Source organism: Miniopterus natalensis, chromosome 2, assembly GCF_054644295.1.
Source record: "Miniopterus natalensis isolate mMinNat1 chromosome 2, mMinNat1.hap1, whole genome shotgun sequence".
Classification (NCBI taxonomy): domain Eukaryota; kingdom Metazoa; phylum Chordata; class Mammalia; order Chiroptera; family Miniopteridae; genus Miniopterus; species Miniopterus natalensis.
The window spans coordinates 162,807,167-162,826,142 of NC_142082.1; the positions used below are offsets into that span (position 1 = coordinate 162,807,167).

The window sequence follows — 18,976 nt, forward strand, 5'->3', positions numbered from 1 at the left end:
AGGCCCACAGTCAGGGCCAGGAGGGTAGATCAGAGAAGAAATTAGGAAGACAAACATGTGTTTGTGGCAACTCCCTTCTCTGTGGACCGATGCCCAGATCTGGCCCCAAACCTAGGGCGGCCCCAACTTCTGTACCAGTGCAGCCTCCTGCCATGACACAGTCACATCCAGGAATGAGGGAAAACTGCCCACCCAGAGGAGATACTATCTGGAAGGAATGAATATTTGGGAAAAATCCCAGTGCTACTTTAGTGCCAACCAGTCCCCACCTTCTCTGGCCCCCTCCCACTGGTTCCTCCCCTTTCAGCTGCTCCAGTTCTTATAAAACCCCACAGCCTTGTACAAACAGCCTGTAGAAGCCTCTTCCCACTGCTGCAGCACAAGACAGTGAGACTGAGCCACAGGACCACGGAGACACCATGAGGAGCCTGCTGCTTCTGTCCATTCTGGCGGCCTTGGCCGTGGCAGCTTTGTGTTATGGTGAGAAATCTTCCCCCTGCCATTTCTCTGGGGTTTCTTGTCTGTGTCTGACTTCAGTTAACTTCAATGTTTCCTCTCCCTCCTCCTCTTCTTGTCCCTCTCTCTATTATAATCTTAAAGTACCATTAATATTCCCTGAATTCCAAGCCGCACGTGTGTTCCATCTGGTCTTTTTTTATATGCTAAATACTCAATCCTGTTTGCAATTTATCAGGCAAGTCCTTTGTATGGTAATTCACGATATACTAGGAAACTTCACTATTTCAGAAAGAAGATTCCCAGCCCCCGAGTTTGCATCTTAAGAATGTTTATCTTTGGTGACAATGGGTTAAGGATATTGGTCGAATCACTTACCTTTAAAAACATCGGTTTTCACATGACGTGTTAAGGATAGCCCTCTCTAGGGACAGAAGACTCTCATGAATTTACTACATGTGTTTGGTGAATTAATTTAAAAATGAAGTTTTACATTTAAAGGATCTCAGAGAAAAATAGATTTCATCACTTCAATTGAAAAAAGATAAAATTTGCCTGGTTTCTGAATGTTGTTAAATATATCTCTGTTCAAAGCTTATGAAAGGAAATCTGAAGCAAAATTATTTAGATTATTCAGTCTCATGCTTCAGTAATCTGGATATTCGAGCTGTTCTTAAGCCTAAATCATATTAACAACCATGTGTTCCTTGCTTCTGACTCTTGAAATCATTCATAAGGTTTCTTTGTCACAGAGTTTGGTTTCTTTACCTCTTTTTGAACTTTCCAAGAAACTCACTTGCCCTTGCATATAAGACTCTTACGGCCAAATTTACCTCCTGGGAAGGTAGAAAGAAGGAGAGTGGTAGAAAGAAGATAATTTCTGCTTTGACATCATCTCAGTTCTTTCTCTGAAATGGAATTGTGCCCAGTGTGAGCTGTGAGCTGGAGCCAGTGGTTTCTGTGGCTGCCAATGGAACACAGGTTCTTAAGAGGCTTTGGGAACCTCCTAGAAGCCTGTCTTCTTAGTAAAGCCCAGACTGCCTGGAGAAACCTAGCTGTCTTCTAGCCCCTTCTGTCCATTTCTCAGCCCTGTTCTTAGACAGATCCCAGATTAATCCGAGAAGAGGGCTTTCTGGAGACTTGTGAACAGCACTTAAATTGTCTTGTTTCACTAGCCTGAGAACCTCAGAGCCCTCGGGAAATTTTAGCCAAGACTGTGTTCATTGACTTCCTCAACATCAGAGAAACTAAAGTGTAGACATATGCACAGCAAGGACACAGCTAGAAACACAATTCATGAATCATAAATGCCTAAAATTTGTAATAACTATATTATTAAATATGTGCTTCCCATCTTTTTTACTCTTCCTCCTTCTGCCTTCACTGTGTTTAGACTATTGCAATGTGTAATAAATAACAAAATGAACCTTTTTTTTAAATTCTAGAATCTCATGAAAGCATGGAATCCTACGAAATCAGTAAGTGAATATATGACTTCCTTATTTAAATATCATGTATTATAGAACCTCTCCCTGCTCTTAACCAGACAAAATGGTGATACATATAACAGGGAGGGGAAAGGGCCTCTTTTGGAAAACTGAAGTAAAATTTAAAACCCAATGACTATAAAAATTGCCAAATGAGCAATTTTTTGAGGCTTGAAGCAATATAATATTGCATTTAAACTGCATTCAACATACTTAGGAGCCACAAAACCTCATTTGGAAATTTTATGTTGGCACCACATCAACCACAGAGATGGAAAACAAGGAGTAATGACAAATGGCAAAGTACAGAATTGGAGGCCAAGTCAGCTGGGAGACCACAGACGTCAACATTGTTTGAATGCCATTGGATTTCTAGACTTATAAAGACTGAGTATAAGAGCAAATAACATTTCACGCTCATTTTCAATTTGTTCATTATTTTTTATCATGTTTAAACTGTTCATTTACTAGTAATTTAAAGACATGCTTCACAAGTCATCAGGGCAGAGAGAATTTCTCCTCAGAGGGATTTTTAAAACACACTTAAATAGGAAGAGCAAAATGGAAGGAAAAAAAAAAGTTGGCCAATGTGACCAGTCTCAAAGACACATCTATGGGTTATTAATTTCTTTAGATCAGGCAGTGTATGAAATATGTTTATCTTCCCCTTTGATTGCTGCATATCTTTAGTTACATGAAATGCATGAATTAATGAGCTTTCAGACATATTTGTGTTAGGGAATACTCATGGAAATATTTTCAGCTACTGTTTCCCTAAAACTGCGTTTATTTGTTTCTGTTTTAAGGTCCCTTCATTAACAGGAGATACGCAAATACCTTTATATCCCCGCAGCAGAGATGGCGAGCTAAAGCTCAAGAGAGGTGGGTAACAAACCTTGATTGGGGAAGTCATTTTTCCCAGTGTAGCATCCCAGATCAGAACGGGGTGAGAGACAGGTTCCTTAAAAAATAGATATTATTTCTCGTTGTACCCGAACATCAAAGAATTTTAAAACAACATGCAGAAAACAACTGCATTTCTAGAAGACTGTTTTGTGAAAGACTCAGAAAGAAGAGAAAGGGAGAATAAAAAAAAGGGACAGAAAGAAACATTCTGTTTTCATTTAAAAAAATATTCCCTTTACAAGAAAAAAATGCCCCCGTCCCAACTCTCCTCCCTGCCTGTACCCTGACCGGGAATCGAACCCGGGTCGCCTGGATCCCTGGATCCTGGGTGGACGCTCAGCCGCTGCGCCGCGCCCGGCAGGGTCAAATCTCCCTTGATATGGGATCTCTGTCTAATATTTCCCGATATTCTTTTCTCCTTTTTTTATTTCTCCATTTCTTTCTACCCCCCCCCCGCCCCAGGATCCGGGAGCGCACCAAGCCCGTCTACGAGCTCAACCGGGAGGCCTGCGACGACTACAAGCTGTGCGAGCGCTACGCCCTGATGTACGGGTACAACGCCGCCTACAGCCGCTACTCCCGGCAGCTCCGCGGGCGCAAGTGAGCCGCAGAGCCCGCCTCCCAGCGCCGGCGCCTGGTTTGGGGTTTCCTCGCAGCAGCGTCACCGAACCCTAAGATGTATACAGATCGCTTGTTTCTTAACCGTCCTCGTCTGGCTGCGCCCTGCCTCCCTGCTCCCAGGCCGATAAATACTGAAAGCACCGTGTAGTGAGAGTGCGAGAGGGGTTACGATGTGCGATGGTTGATATAATAAAGTTCTGGTCGGACGTTCATTCTGTGAGTCTGATTTCTTCCGAATAAAAGGCTGAGCCATGTAAACCACGGCCCACCCCGCCCGGCGCGGGAGATGCTGTTCGCCACGTCCCAGTGCTGATCAGAAGCGTAACCGCGCGGGAAGAACCAGCCTTAGAAGGCCCCCGCTCGGCCCTCCCGCGCCCAGGTGCTCTCTGCCACGGGGTCAGTGCACGACGGCTTCCTACCCGGTATTCTCGAGGATTTGCGAACATCAGAGAAGGTTAATTATATCATTTTCCTGCTTTCTGCCTTCAAATGGCCCCTAAGTGCCTTTTGTGGGTTTCTGACTCTGTATCTTGGCTCATCACCTTCACCTGAGTTATCATTGCCTAAGATGCCCCAGTTGTTACTCTTACTTGAGCCAAGAAAATATGTTTACTTTCATAATCTCCAGAGATTTTTAAATATTTTTTTATTTTTAAATTACAGTTGATGTGCCATATTATAATAGTTTCAGGTGTGCAACCCCATGATCAGGCATTTATATAACTTACAAAGTGATCATCCCAGATAAATCTTGCACCCATCTGACACCGCATGTTGTTATTACATTATTGATAATCTACAATATATATTCCCTAGGCTGTGCTTTACATCCCCACGACTATTCTGTCACTATCAATTTGTACATCTAAACCCCTTCACCTTTTTCACCTGTCCCCCCAACTCCCTCCTCTCTGGCAACCTTCAAAATGTTCTCTGTATCTATGAGTCTGTTTCATATTCACCAGGGATTGTTTAAATGGTGCCATTGTGTAATCGTGGAGCCAGAATATGCTAGAGCTCCTTTAGGCCTGATTTGCTGAGGAGGAAATGAGGCTCCAGAGTCCCCCGGCTCGCTAGTTAGGGACAGAGGCCAGGACTTCTCAAGTCTAGTTGCGACCTTGTTCTCTGCCTGAGAACTTGTTCATGCCCCCCCCACACACACACACACACCACCACCTTTTACATGCATTCTTTCTGGTGGGCCCACTGCCTCAGTCTCATCAGTGGAGTATCTTTCTACTCCTTCAAAATTCTACTCAAATCTCAAGCACTTAATGAAATCAGTGATGATTAAATCCACCCAGCTCCCATCTCACCACTCAAGCCAGTATGCAGCCCTTTGAGAACTGATGTAAAGAAACAAGAACAGTGATATTATTCAATTCATGTAGGGTTTTTTTTGCTTGGGGTTTGGGGGTGTTAATCCTCACCTAAGGATATTTTTTCCATTGCTTTTCAGAGAGAGTGGAAGGAAGTCGGGGAGAGAGAGAAAGAGAGAAGGAGAGAGAGCGAGAGAGAGAGAGAGAGAGAGAGAGAGAGAGAGAGAGAGAGAGAGAGAGAACATCGATGTGAGAGAGACACAGCGATTGGTTGCCTCCTGCATGAGCCCCGACCAGGACCAGTGATCAAGCCTACAACCGAGGTACGTGCCCTTGGCAGGAATCGAACCCGATATCCTTCAGTCTGCAGGTCAATGCTCTAACCACTGAGCAACTGGCTAGGACTCAATTCATGTTTTGATTAAAGTTTCTTTTTATGTATATTTGTTTGCATTATGGTAATTTCTTTGAAGGCAAACACTGTAAATGCAATTTTTTTCTCTCTGTAGCCTTGAAACTATTTTCTGTTCACAAAGATTATTCAGTGAAAGCTGACTAAACAACAGATTAGTCATGCCTGGAAGTGATCACCCAGTTCTGAAACTTTTGGATTTATATAATAAAGTGTGTTTATGTATTTAAGCCGTTGTCATATTAATGCAATGATGAGTGTTTTATAATTTTCTAAGCTCTTTTGCATATTCATTAGATTTTATACAACTCAGAAGATGGGCAATATGTAATAGAGACTCAGGGAGGTAACTTTATTGTAGTAGATACACAGATGTGCCACTCAGACTGAGGAATTGTGCCTCTGGCCACCAGAAATATAAGCAGCTGATGGTTCTCAACTAAAACCTTGAGTACCACAGACCTCCAGAGCTCTCTGTGTGCATCTTTCTCCTCACTGGTACCCTTCTCTGTGATGGCTGGCCACCTCTTTGAACTCCCATCTCTGTCTCCTCATTTTAGGAAGACCATAAGGGTCTGCCTGGGTTCCATTTTCTGTCCCATAGTCTGAACACTCTACAGGAAGTAAGTTGGGCAGCTACAGGGCTCACCTCATTTGTTTCCCATCTCTTGTGCATCAATTTGAGTAATCTAAAAGAAGGGAAACAAAATGAAACAGAAAGGACAAATTGAAAATAAATGGCAAAATAGAATTAAACCAAAGTATGTCAATAATCTCATCATATGTAAATAATCTAAACAGTTCAATTATTTTTTAGTTCTATACGTGTTATAAATCCTACAGTTCATTTTTATTATTTTTGCCTTGAACCTTCCATTATTTTTTAAATGCTTAGATAATACAAAAAATAACTCATACATTTACCTATGCAGTTTCCACTTCTATTGCTCTTAACTCTTTTGTGTACATCCAGATTGCCATCTGATGTCATTTTCTTTCTGCCTGAAAGACTTCCCCTAACATTTCCTATAGTTCAGGTCTACTGGATTTCTTAAGCTTTGAAAGTATGACTTCATATTTGAAAGATATTTTCATTGTATACAGAATTCCTTTTTTATTTTTTTATTACAGTTGAAATTCAATATTATTTTATATTAGCTTCAGATATACAACATAGTGGTTAGACAATTATATAATTTACAAAGTGATCCCCCAATAATTTAAGTACCCACCTGGCATCATACATAGTTATTGAAATATTACTGACTCTATTCCCTACACTGAACTTTACATCCTGGTAACTATTTTGTGACTATCAATTTGTTCTTCTTAATCCCTTCACTTTTCTTACTCAGCTCCCCCACTTGTCAAATGGCAACCTTCAGTTTCTTCTCTATATCTATGAGTCTGTTTCTGTTTGTTCATTTATTTTGTTCTTTAGATTCCACGTACGTATAAGTGAAATCAGATATTTGTCTTTCTCTGACTGACTTATTTCGCTTAACATAATACTTTTAGATCCATTTGTACAGTCACAAGTGATAAGATTTTATTCTTTTTGTGGCTGAGTAATATTCCATTGTATATATGTATGACCTTCTTTTTCCTTTTCATTGAATTTATTGGGGAGACACTGGTTAACAAAATATGCAAGTTTCAGGTGCACAATTCCATAACACAGCATCTGGACACTGTCTTGTGTGTTCACCACCCCAAGTCAAGTCACCTTTCATCACCATTTATCCCTCCTATACCTTCCTCACCTCTTCCAACACCACCCCACCACCCCAGCAATCACCACACTGTTGTATGTGACCATGAGTTTTTTCTCTCTTTTTTTTCGTTTTTGTTCAATCCCTCCACCCCTACTCTGACAATTGTCAGCCTGCTCTCTTTGAGTCTGTCTCTATTTTCCTTGTTAGTTACACAATACACAAGAATAAACTCAACATGGATTAAAAACTTACATGTTAGACTCAGAACCATAAAAATCCTTGAAGAAAACATTGGCAGTAAAATCTCAAAGATTTCTCATAGCAATATTTTTTCTGATATATCTCCTTGGGCCAAATAAAAAATAAACAAATGGGACTACATCAAACTAAAAAGCTTTTTTACCACCTTTTCTTTATTCAGTCATCTATTGATGTGCACTAGGGTTGCTTCCATATCTTGGCTATTACAAATAACACTGCAATGAACATAGGGATGCATATATCTGTTCAAATTAGTGGTTTCAATTTCTTTGGATATATAGCCAGAAGTGGAAACACTGGGTCCTAAGGTAGTTCTATTTCTTATTTTTTGAGGAAACTTATACTGTTTCCCATAGTGGCTGCACCAGTCTGCATTCCCACCAATAGTACACAAGGGTTCCCTTTTCCCCACACCCTCGCCAACACTTGTTGTCTGTTGATTTATTGATAATAGCCATTCTGACAGCTGTGAGGTGATATCTCACTGTGGTTTTAATCTGCATTTCTCTGATGATTAATGGCCTTGAGCATCTTTTCATAAGTCTGTTGGCCATCTGTATGTCCTCTTTAGAGAAATGTCTATTCAGGTCCTCCGCCCATTTTTTCAATTGGATTGTTTGTTTTTTTGGTGAAGATTGTACAAGTTCTTTATAAAGTTTAGATATTTACCCCTTATCAAATGTGTCATTGGTGAATATCTTTTACCACCCAGTAGGTTGTCTTTTTGTTTTGTTGATGGTTTCCTTTGCTGTTTAATTTTATGTAGTCCCATTTGTTAATTTTTTTCTTTGATTCCTTCGCCCAAGGAGATATATCAGACAAAATTATTTCTAAGAGTAATGTTAGAGAGTTTCCTGCCCATGTTTTTTCTTCTAAAAGTTTTATGGTTTCAAGACTTACATTTAAGCCTTTAATCCATTTTGAGTTTATTCTTATACATAGTGGTAAGGAGGTGGTCTAGTTCCTTTTCTTTGCATGTATCTGTCCAATTTTTCCCAACACCATTTATTGAACAGGCTGCCTTTACCCCATTGTATATTCTTGCTTCCTTTGTAATATACTAATTGATCATATAGGCGTGGGTTTATTTCTGGGCTCTCTTTTCTGTTCCATTGACCTACATGTCTGTTTTTATGCCAGTGCCATGCTGTTTTGATTACTATAGCCTGTAGTACCTTATTTGATATCATTTAGCATGATACCTCCAACATTGTTCTTCTTTCTCAAGATTGCTGTGGCTCTTCAGGGTCTTTTGTGGTTCCATATAAATTCTAGAATTACTTGTTCTAGTTCTGTAAAAAATACCACTGCTATTTTGATAGGGATTGCATTGACTCTATTGATTGTTTTGAGTAGTATTGATATTTTAACAATGTTAATTCTTCCTATCCATGAGAAAGGTAGATGTATGGTTTCATTTATTTGTATTTTCTTCAACCTGTTTTTTCAATGTCTTATAATTTTCCAAGTACAGGCATTTAATTTCTTGGCTAAATTTACTTTTAGGTATTTTTATGTAATTATAAATGGGATTGTTTTCTTAATTTCTCTTTCTAATAACTTTATTGTTGTATAAAAATTCAACTAATTTCTGAATATTAATTTTGTATCCTGCCACTTTACTTAATTCATTTATCAGTCCTAGTAGATTTTTGGTGGAATTTTTAGAGTTTTCTCTATATAGTATAATGTCATCTGCAAATATTGATAACTTCTTTCCAATTTGGATACCTTTTATTTCTTCTCCTTGTCTGATTGCTATAGCTAGGACTTCCAATAAAATGTTGTAATCTTTTACTCCTCTGTATGCACAGAGGTGTCTTTTATCTCTGGCTGTTTCTTTTTTTTTAATATCTTTATTGATTTCAGAGAGAGGAAAGGAGGGAGAGAGAGAGATAGAAACATCAATGATGAGAGAGTCATTGATCGAGCCCACAACCCAGGCATGTGCCCTGACCGGGAATCAAACCCTTATCGCCTGGATCCTAGGTCGACACTCAACCACTGAGCCACGTCCGGCCAGGCTATTTCTGGCTGTTTCTAAGGTTTTTTTCTTTATTGTTGTTTTCGACCACACTGATTATAATATACTTCCACAGATATCTACAGATTCCTTTCTCTCTAGCTGTCTCTTTTTCAGTAGTTTGGCATATGAACTATAGGCACCATATTCTCTCAGGACTTTCAACTCCATCTCAACTCAAACAACCACTGGATTCCATCTTGGTTCCCCTCCCTGAGCCATGGCTTGGAAATGCTCTTAAGGCAATAAACTGGGGCAATCATAAGACTCACTTGGTTTATTTCCCATCTCTTAGGGGATGGTAAAGTGTCTTGATGTCTAGTGCCTTGTAAACCATTGTTTCTTAGTTGTTTCTGAAGAGAAGGTAAATTCCATCCCTGAGACTCCGTATTAGCTAAAAGGTAGGACTACTCTGAATTGTCATCTCATCCTCAGTGTTGCCCCATAGAATTGAATGAGGCATTTATTTCAACTGCATAACAGTTTAAACATTCACTCTGCCTAGTTCTACTTTCTTCATCCCTCTCATATGCTATAACCAAGGGTACTCTCCAATAAATCACCTGCACACAAATCTTTCAGTCTTACAGTCTATTTCCCAGGAAACCAGATCTATGACAGTCATTTGGGTGGCAAATAGTGGCACCAAGATCTTCCAACTTCAGACTTCTTGTTTTACTCACTATACAGCACTAGATTCATAGTTTTGAGCTGGCAAGGAGTTCAGCAATAACCTAATTTAACCCCCTCATTTTACATGCAGAACTTTGTGAGTGTAGGGACTAAATGACTGTTCTAAGGGCGGATAACTCTATTCTCTTGAGAAATTCACTTGTACTGACCTCATTAAATCTAATTTCTTAGGCCAACTTTTAAAAAGGGCTATGTACAAATGGTCCATATATTTGTACCAACTTCCCATTGTGAATAGCCACACTTTCCAGTCTGATAAGTCTGTTTCATATCATTTCCACCTTAGTCAAAATTTTAGGTTAGCCACCTTCTCAGTTCTATTAATTTTGTGATATATTCTGGAAGTAACAAGCCATGGGTCTTATTTTCTTCCTTTTTTATAATCTTGGTAAGGCTTTTCACAAGAGTTTAATCTTGATAAGGCTTTAGGAACCAAAGAGTGTTTAAACACAGACAGAAGGCTTTGCTCCCATCCCATAAAAGAAATTTAGCATTTTAACATAGTGTTTGAGATTAAGGACTTTGGAAGTAGGTGTCCCAACACCACCACTTAGAACTGTGTCACTCTTGGGCAAATTAATTAATCTCACTAGGCCTTAGTTTCCTTAACTGTAAAATAAGATGATTCTAGTACAGATCTTAGAGTTGTTGTAAACATTAAATAAATGAATATATGTAAAGTGCACAAAAACTGTCTGGCATAGAGTAAGTACTTGATAAATATTAGCTATTCTTACTGTTATTTTCTATTATACTACTAATATTATTGTAATATACTATATCCTGGATATTAATAAATGGCAAGACAATGCCTCTATGGGGATTTCCACTTATGCCTTGAAAGCAGCCAGTAGAACATACAGCTAAAAACTATTGATAGCAGTGGCCAACTTGTACTCTCTCCATTCTCTCTTCTCCACCATGCAGTTTTAGAAGACTAGGCCAGGGAAGTACATTTTGGTTTATGATTTAAGGATAAGTCATGATTTTAACTTTCATGTTCTACTGGGTTTGGAATTCATGCATCTATATTTTTATGCAGTCATAGAGAATCCATATTAGAATGGAGTTAAAGTTATATACGTACATAGTAGTAGTAGTATATTCAAGCGTCATTTTTATCCCTACCTCTATCTTTTCAATAAAGGAAATCTGCAAGTAATCCATTGTTCTATATCCAAGTTCTTCAGTAACTTGATTGTCCATCATGAATACCTTTTCCTTCATCTCCTCAACCCTAATGTTTTGGGGCCATTTCTTTGCCGTAATACAGAAAGAACTCTAATGATATTAAAATCTATCCTGAACTCATTTTAATTTGGACACCTGAAACTTTGGCTACATTACCTCCATTTTTCTATTCATGGGCTAGGGTTCTACTTTATCCTAGATGGCTCTCCTCTGAAACCCAGACATTGTTACTTGTCTGATTATTTCAGATATACCTTCTGCCATGCCCCCTTTGCCAGTAAGAATCCCTGGCAGTTGATTTTAATCAGAAAAGAACCTATTAATCCACTCTGCTTTTTCTACAAGAATAGGGCACCTATCTATGGTGTGTCACACACCTTAAACTTTCAAGCATTACATAGTAGTATATTCCCAATAGATAGAAGACACCTAGTCTGAAAACTAAGACATGGAAGCAGGAGAGACTCTATTTATTATATTTTGTGACCACATAAAGAATTCATATTTTTCATTCCTAAAATTATATCCATTGGCCTGGAAATCCTGGTTCATACAGAGAGAACACTTTCACCACGGGAAGCTGGAAGAGTCCCATTTAAGCTCTAGATACCACCCAGTCATTTTGAATGTGCCTTCGTCAAAAATTTTAAATGTTTGTCAAAAGATCAAGGCTCTTCGTGCTAAAAAACTAGTTAAAAGTAAAGGAGTCATCTTTCTAATGGGGATAATTAAATAGAATAGTCAGGAAATGTAGTGTTTCTGAATCTAAAGAAGGAAAAATGCATTTGATATCCAGGTAGTCCATTGGAATATCTCTTTATATTTCTCTCCCCAATCATGACAGTGAATGGACAAGCATTTCAGCCATGGTCTGAGAAAGGCATGGTGCCGAGGAGCTCCGAGGAATAGAAGTCTGTTTCACCTACAGAGTTAGACACCTAGGCCACCAGATGTGCTAAGAGTGAGAGAATCTAGAATGGGTTGTTGAAGAAAAAGACAATGAGTATTAGCAGTGGACTCACAACCAGCTGTAGCAGCAGAGGGCTGTAGTTTGTCCCACTAACCTTCACCAATATTCTGACCTGCCCCCAGGAGCCAACTGTACTTCAAACAGGAGAGAACACCAAAGGAGAGATTACAGAGCTGGGAAAGAGAAGATAATCATTACAGTAAAACTAGGAAATACATTTCTATAAAACATCTGCCGCATCCAGGAAAGTGTGACTAGAACTTAGCTAATATTGTAATTTTTCCTGGAAAAAAAACCCAATCAAATCCTGAAGAAGCTGTTTCTGACATATTGTATGAAGCAGGTGGATGTCACAGTACAAATGTGGACAGCAATTGATATTATGGTGCTGTGTCCAGATCCCATCTTTCACCCATTCCCTCGGATGCTGGCAGCTGATGGCTTTCAACTGGCTGAGTTTTGCTCTTAAAATTGCCCTAAGCTGAAGAGCAACTTTCCCCAAGTCACATCCCTTTCTGAAAACAGTCTACATCTAAAAACTGGTCAATGCAAGAGTATAAAGACCTAGCTCCCTTTTCTGACACTGGCATTGTTCAGTCTTGTGATTGCTTCTTTCTTACCTTCCTTTCCCTTGCCAGCACAATGTTAAAAAGTCAGAATATAGGGTGTCCTCTAAAAATATACATACACATTTTGAATAATTATAAAGCTAATGTTTATTAAAGTACATTTTGTTTTCAAAATCGAGCTCTCGGCTGTTAAAGTGTGTATACATTTTTGAGACACCCTATCTATATGTCATGGCTTAAGTGCACAGTTTATGAGGTAGGAAGGTAGAATATGGGAACCTCTAAGGGGTCTCTAAATTCATCCTAGGACTGAAATTGGTCCCAGTCTTTCTTATTTAAAAATGCAACTCCCAACTATCCTCAAGTAAATCAGTGCTAGAAACTACATTATGAGATTCATCTATGAATTTCTTTAGAGAAATGAACTAGGTGACCTGTTGGGGTTTTTTTCCATGTTTCAGTCCTCTGAATTCAGGCTTTGAAAGTTAACCAACAAAGAAAGCCAGGAACATAAGTCATCTGGGGTTGTTAAAACATGAGGTTAAGCTTTGAAAAATACTGTTCAAGAAATGTGCTCTTTCCTCAGTTAATAGAGGAGAATTTTATGATGTTTGTCTAGAAACACTCTGACTCCTTTACTTTGGAGAGAGCAATGCACAAAATTTGTCTCTATCCATTTCATCTACAGATAATAACCACTGCTTTTCACCACAAACCTACCATAAAGTAGTAAAATAATCTGCATACATTTGGATACATGTTTTTAAACATTCTTAGAGAGAATTTTTCTTCTTACAGAGTCTTGGAAATGTTCCTGAAGCATAATGATTTTTGCATTATAAAATTATTCTAAGAAAATCCTAAGTGCTGTAACTTAATCCCAGGAGTGAATTAAACCTCAAACATGAGAGCATTCCAAAGAAGACATTATAAAGCTAAAAAAGTGGAGATAAATTTTCACTAAACTGGTAAATACATTTCTATAAAACAGCACAGTATCCAGGAAAAGGTGACTAGAACTACAAAGTTTAGTAGAAGCACATGGGCAAAAATCATTCATCTTTTTGAAAACATATTTTGTGAGTATTAAGTATTAAGTAACCACATCCCTCATTTTTAACCCAAACATCAATTTGACAAAATAAGAAGGGTCAGAAATTCAAAATGGTTGCTGAAGATTAGACACCTTCAGTTCTTTGTTGTACATCTCCCTTGTTTTGGAATTTCCTTAATTTTTTGCTTCCAAGACCTGGAGTTAAAATAAAACGCTCTTGAAATCATATGGATCCACCCAGAATGCAGATGTTAAAAATATAATTAGAAATGGAAATCTAGGTCATGGAAGCTTTTAAAGCATGGTGTGTTTATTTCCCTGAAATAAACTTTTATGGCTTAATGTCTTAGAAAGAGACTCACATTAAAAGAGGTTACATTTTATATTTGGTAGGACAAATCCACTGTTGTTTAACACTGCAGCTTATAGGAGCACTATTTAATGAAGTCACTATGTATTTAACATCTGACAAATATTTATCATGTACCTATCCTATACCATACAATATGGCCATATAGTAGCAAATGATCCTTCAGTTTGCACTCAGAGCTCCAATATTATGAAGTTCTCTATGTCACATGCTATCCTAGTTCATTTAAATAACTCATTGTTAGAATAAAGATTTTCTTATCTTGAATCAATTTAAACATTCGGCCTTAATTCTTATCTCTAGTTAAAAAACAGAATTAATATATTCTATTGCCTCATTTCCCTTCTTTAAAAACTTCCATATTTGATATGTTGCTCAGACACCTTCGCATTCCCAAGGGTGTTATTTCTTTTTTTCCTCTCTCTTTCTCTCTTTTTTTTTTAGCAAACAAAAATACAAACTCCATTTATTTGTAAAATAAACTTTTTTTTTTTATGAGCATGGTGGCCTGGTATGTCAGCCATGGTCTGAGGAAGGCATAGTGACCAGCAGCTCACAACTCTCAGTATTTTACCTTTTTAAAAATTTTAAGAGGATAGATCTTATGTTAAGTGTGCTTAACAAAATAAAATTTTAAAAATTAAAAAATTAAATGTATAGCTTTGCTGTCTTAGAATCATGGCAAATGGAATTGGGTCATTTTGGGAATAGATATGAAAAGAAAATTTCAATTTTTTCCTGGATTTCTCACAAAGGGAATTTGCCTGTAAGTTGTTGCTGAATTGAGGTGTTTGTGGGGATGAGGCGAGGCCAGGGCTTCATACTTCACTATCTTGTTTCCGTCACCCTCCCCGAGCATCTTTTTCTGAGTATGTTCTAGTTCATCAGCATCTGTCCTGTAGGACCCAGTGTAAAGCACAGTGCATTGTCTGATGGTCTCAGAGCCCAGCCAACTGTGCCTGCTCATGGCCCAGACCTTGCTGCATCCATGGGGAGTCTAAGCCTGCATTTGTTTCTCTCGCGGTTGCTCCTCAGGGCCTAGTAAAACCTTCAGGGGTTTTTTAACATAAACTCCTAGCAAGTCACATCATCCCCCGTCCTGTCCTTGTGAGCACATTTTATCATCTAAGTGCAAAGTATACCTTATTCCTTTTTAAATGTCATCTTGTTGAATTCAATAGTTGAGATAATTTTGTCGTTTATTTTATTAGCTCTTTCTGGAAGATTTGACTCATCTGAAAATTTGATGAGAATGTCTTCATCTGTACCTTTGAATAAAATATGTTGGCCAAGAGGGATTAGAAACATATTCATCAGGAGAAAAGAGCCCAAAGGGACTGAGTGAGGAAAGGTCCAGTAAGGCAGCCCTGGAAAGGAGCGCTTGGCATTTAAATTCCCTGCAGAGCTCGGTGCATCCCCGCCGCGTGCACGCATCCCCCTGGCCTGGCCTGTGTATTGGAGATTTCAGGGCACACTTAGGGAGCCAGTAAGTTTCTTACATGTGATATCTGTGATCAGCAGCTTGGCCTTGCTTCCTTTATTCTCTTATCACTCAAAAGGCCTAACTGAGTTAGCAGGGGGTACATAGTGATCAGCTAATACTAACCCAGTATAACCCAGCTAACTGGGCCAAGAGGACAGAAGGCAAACAAAGTTCATTAAAAATTCACAATGACTCAGACGAAGTTTCCTCCATGAAGTGCTATTTAGAGGATGTCCCAGGCCAGGCCTTCTTCACCCTCCCTACTCCAGAGCTCTGAGTCCACATTAGGCAGGTACTAACATGAGCTTTGGTGTGGGAAGTCTTGAGGCCTGGGCAGTCTGAGGCAGAACTACAACAAAGAAGGAAAATATTGTCTGAAGCATCCACACTTTTCCCTTCAAGTTTCTCTTTTGCTATCTATTTCCTCCCCGCTACCAGTGGAAACAAGTTTGCCTTTGTCTTTCCAAGGAGATGTCTGCATTTTTAAAATAGAATTTGGAGAGCACTATGTTGACACACACAAAAATTAGTCTCAAACAGTGACCTTAAAGGAAGCAAGATAAGACCTGAACAAGATGTCTGGGACATGGCTCCCAGAGTACCTCTCAAATCATATTATAAAGCAGCAATCTAGTCTGACAACAAGGAGAGGCTCTTCTTTGCCAGCTGAACATCTAGGCAGGTTTCTCAAGCTGTGAATCAAGTGTAACAGAAGCTTATCTGGACTCCTTGGAATGACTAGTTTCTGGAGCCCCCTGCATGCTCCCAGTATCTATAAGAAGTCAAGACTGGTTTGAAGGAGAAGCATGCTAGACCTAACCTCTAGAATGTCAGCTGGGGGTGCAGACCTAAAATAGAGATTATATTTGCACTCGTGCATGTGTGTGTGTGTGTGTGTGTGTGTGTGTGTGTGTGTGTGCATGTGTCTGTGTGATGAGAGAAAAAGAGAAGCAAGCTTGGTGCAGATAACCCTCCTCTGACCCAGCTCAGTGCAAACCCAATTCAAGATCTTCTCCAGAGAAGCTCTGTCCTTGCTTTTGCCCTCGGAGCCTTGGATGTATGGTATTAATTTTCTGTTTTTATAAATGAATTTATTGTAAATCCTTCACATATGTAGATTATTTCCATTCATACTAACAGGGTCTATGGATTACAGGTGAAGCAAGCATTATCATTCATAATCAAGAGATGTGAAAATGTTAGTTAGGTTAAAGTCATGAGTAAGATAAAAGCAAAACCAGCACTGGAGCTCCATTTTCAATACTCAAATATCCTCTTATCCACTATAGGTAACAAGTTCGGGAGTCTTTTTGTAAAAGCAAAAACTAGGGATAGACAATGTCTGCAAACTGACAAGACTTTGAACGGCATAGAAAAGAGAGGACCCAACCCTAATGCTAGAAAAAGCGTTGAGAATGAAAAACTCCTTCGCAGTCATCTTTCACTTTCTGATAGTACTTCCTTTGGACTCATAAAGTCACATGATTGAAATCAGTCTAAAAAGCATTTTTGAGTGAGAGAGAGTCATTCTGGTGTCTTGGGACAAACTAGATCCCTTGGACCAAGTCAAAAATAGTTCTGCAAGAGAGAAAAATAGACGTGTGCTTCAAAAATATTTAGTGCTTTTTTTTCCCTTTGCACTCAGTGACCTGGAAGATGAAAAGACGGCTTCAAGCCAAACCAAAATATGTCCATGGTTTTCACAAGCTGCACTGGGCTTGCAAATGTTGCAGTTAGAGAGCTTCAAAGTCATAATTTAAGTCTGTGCCTGCCTGGTGTACACATACCTTACAGTTTTAAACAATGACATGATTTATTTCCTTCATATTAAAAACAAACAGATATGACTTGCAGAGGCTAAATAAGACCTCAACAAGATTAACTATTTTATTTAGATATTCAAGCTCTAAAGCTAGCCTTACGTATACTACAAAGTTTTTTCCAGTATCCGTATTTATAAGCCACTAGTTTTCCAAGGTCTTTGGTGAGAGACCACTCCATAGTATAGTTTATCTACCACAGAAGCTTTCCTAGCTTTGCTAACCCAGGTACACATAAATCTGGGCTTTCAAAGAGAATTGACAAAATGCCTTTTTTCTGTCTTCAACTACCAAATAAAATGCAAAATAAGCCAAGAGATAGGTGGATGCCCTAAGACGAAGGCTTCTGGGTGCTCCCCATTTGGTGGCAACACTCAGTTTTGATTCTACTCAACATTGGCCCATGTTTTACTGGGCATGTGACTCTTTGGGAAGGGTGAGTTGGAAAGCTTACTCCTTCCTGAGAGGGCCTGAAATGTAAGTCCCCTTCACCCCATCCTGTACCTCTCTAAGCGTAACTGGGGTTCACTTTCAGGATCCTTCTCCACGTCTTCTTGTGTCCCAGTCACTAGAATCAAACAGCCCAAATCAGAAGAGTCACCCCCTCCTTTGTTTGAACTCTCCTCACGACGTGATCTCACATGACCCACCCCTTGAGAAAGCTCAGAAGTATGTGTCCCTTCAATCACAATGGCCGTCTTTATCCCGGCTTGTTTTATGGCTCTGTTTTTCAGCCCATAGATGGGTTTTGAAGATCGGGGCACTCTGTCTGGAGGCCAACACACAGGAAAAGGAATGGGACTTAAAACAAAGCTGTATAGCCCGGCCGGGCGTGGCTCAGCGGTTGAGCATCCACCTAGGATCCAGGCGATCGGGGTTCAATTCCTGATCAGGGCACGTGCCCGGGTTGTGGGCTTGATCCCCAGTCAGCGGCCTGCAGGAGGCAGCTGATCAATGACTCTCATCATTGATGTTTCAACTCTCTCTCTCCCTCTCCTTTCCTCTCTCTGAAATCAATAAAGATATATTTTAAAAAACAACAACACAAAGCTGTACAACCAATGGTTGAGGAAGTGAGCAGTTTGGTTTGGGGCAGGGATGGATGTGTAACATCTAGCTACAAACATACAAAGGTGTAACGTGAGAGTCAGGAGAAAGACATACGTTATCCTAAGGGTAGGACCCTAACGAAGGATAAAAAACACAGGGAGAAAATTTTGTTCAATGAATGCAAAATCTGAGAGACAAGTTCAAATTTGAAAAAGACTGTGGAGTAAGCTTCTCATCATGAGATATTTTAAATGTGGGGATAACACTACTTGCAGGGACAAAGAAAAGAGGATCCCCGGAGCGGATTGTCAGACCAGATGAAACTTCAAGCCTCTATAGTCTATGATTCTTATCTATGCTCCAAGGGGGGAGATATATGAAGCCAATACTTAAACCCATAAAACCAGAGATTAGCCCACATTTCATTCAGAATAGAGAGGATTATACAGTATCAAATGCAAAAAAAACCCAAACAGGTTGAACCAAGTGAGGTACTTCAGGGCAAACAGAATGAGCAGGCCAGAAGAGGCAAATAAGGGTCTGGTTATAGCTGATCTATTAGATTGGTGAACAGTC

General features: G+C 39.3%; 1 protein-coding gene across 1 annotated transcript; it reads left to right on the plus strand.

The window, feature by feature from the left end:
- Positions 1–403: 403 nt before the first annotated feature.
- Positions 404–3,453, plus strand: MGP (matrix Gla protein). The gene is made up of 4 exons (XM_016197501.2): positions 404–480; positions 1,902–1,934; positions 2,750–2,825; positions 3,312–3,453. Exons 1-4 carry the CDS (start codon positions 420–422, stop codon positions 3,451–3,453), a joined length of 312 nt encoding a protein of 103 aa, XP_016052987.2. The 5' UTR covers positions 404–419.
- The last annotated feature ends 15,523 nt before the right edge of the window (positions 3,454–18,976 follow it).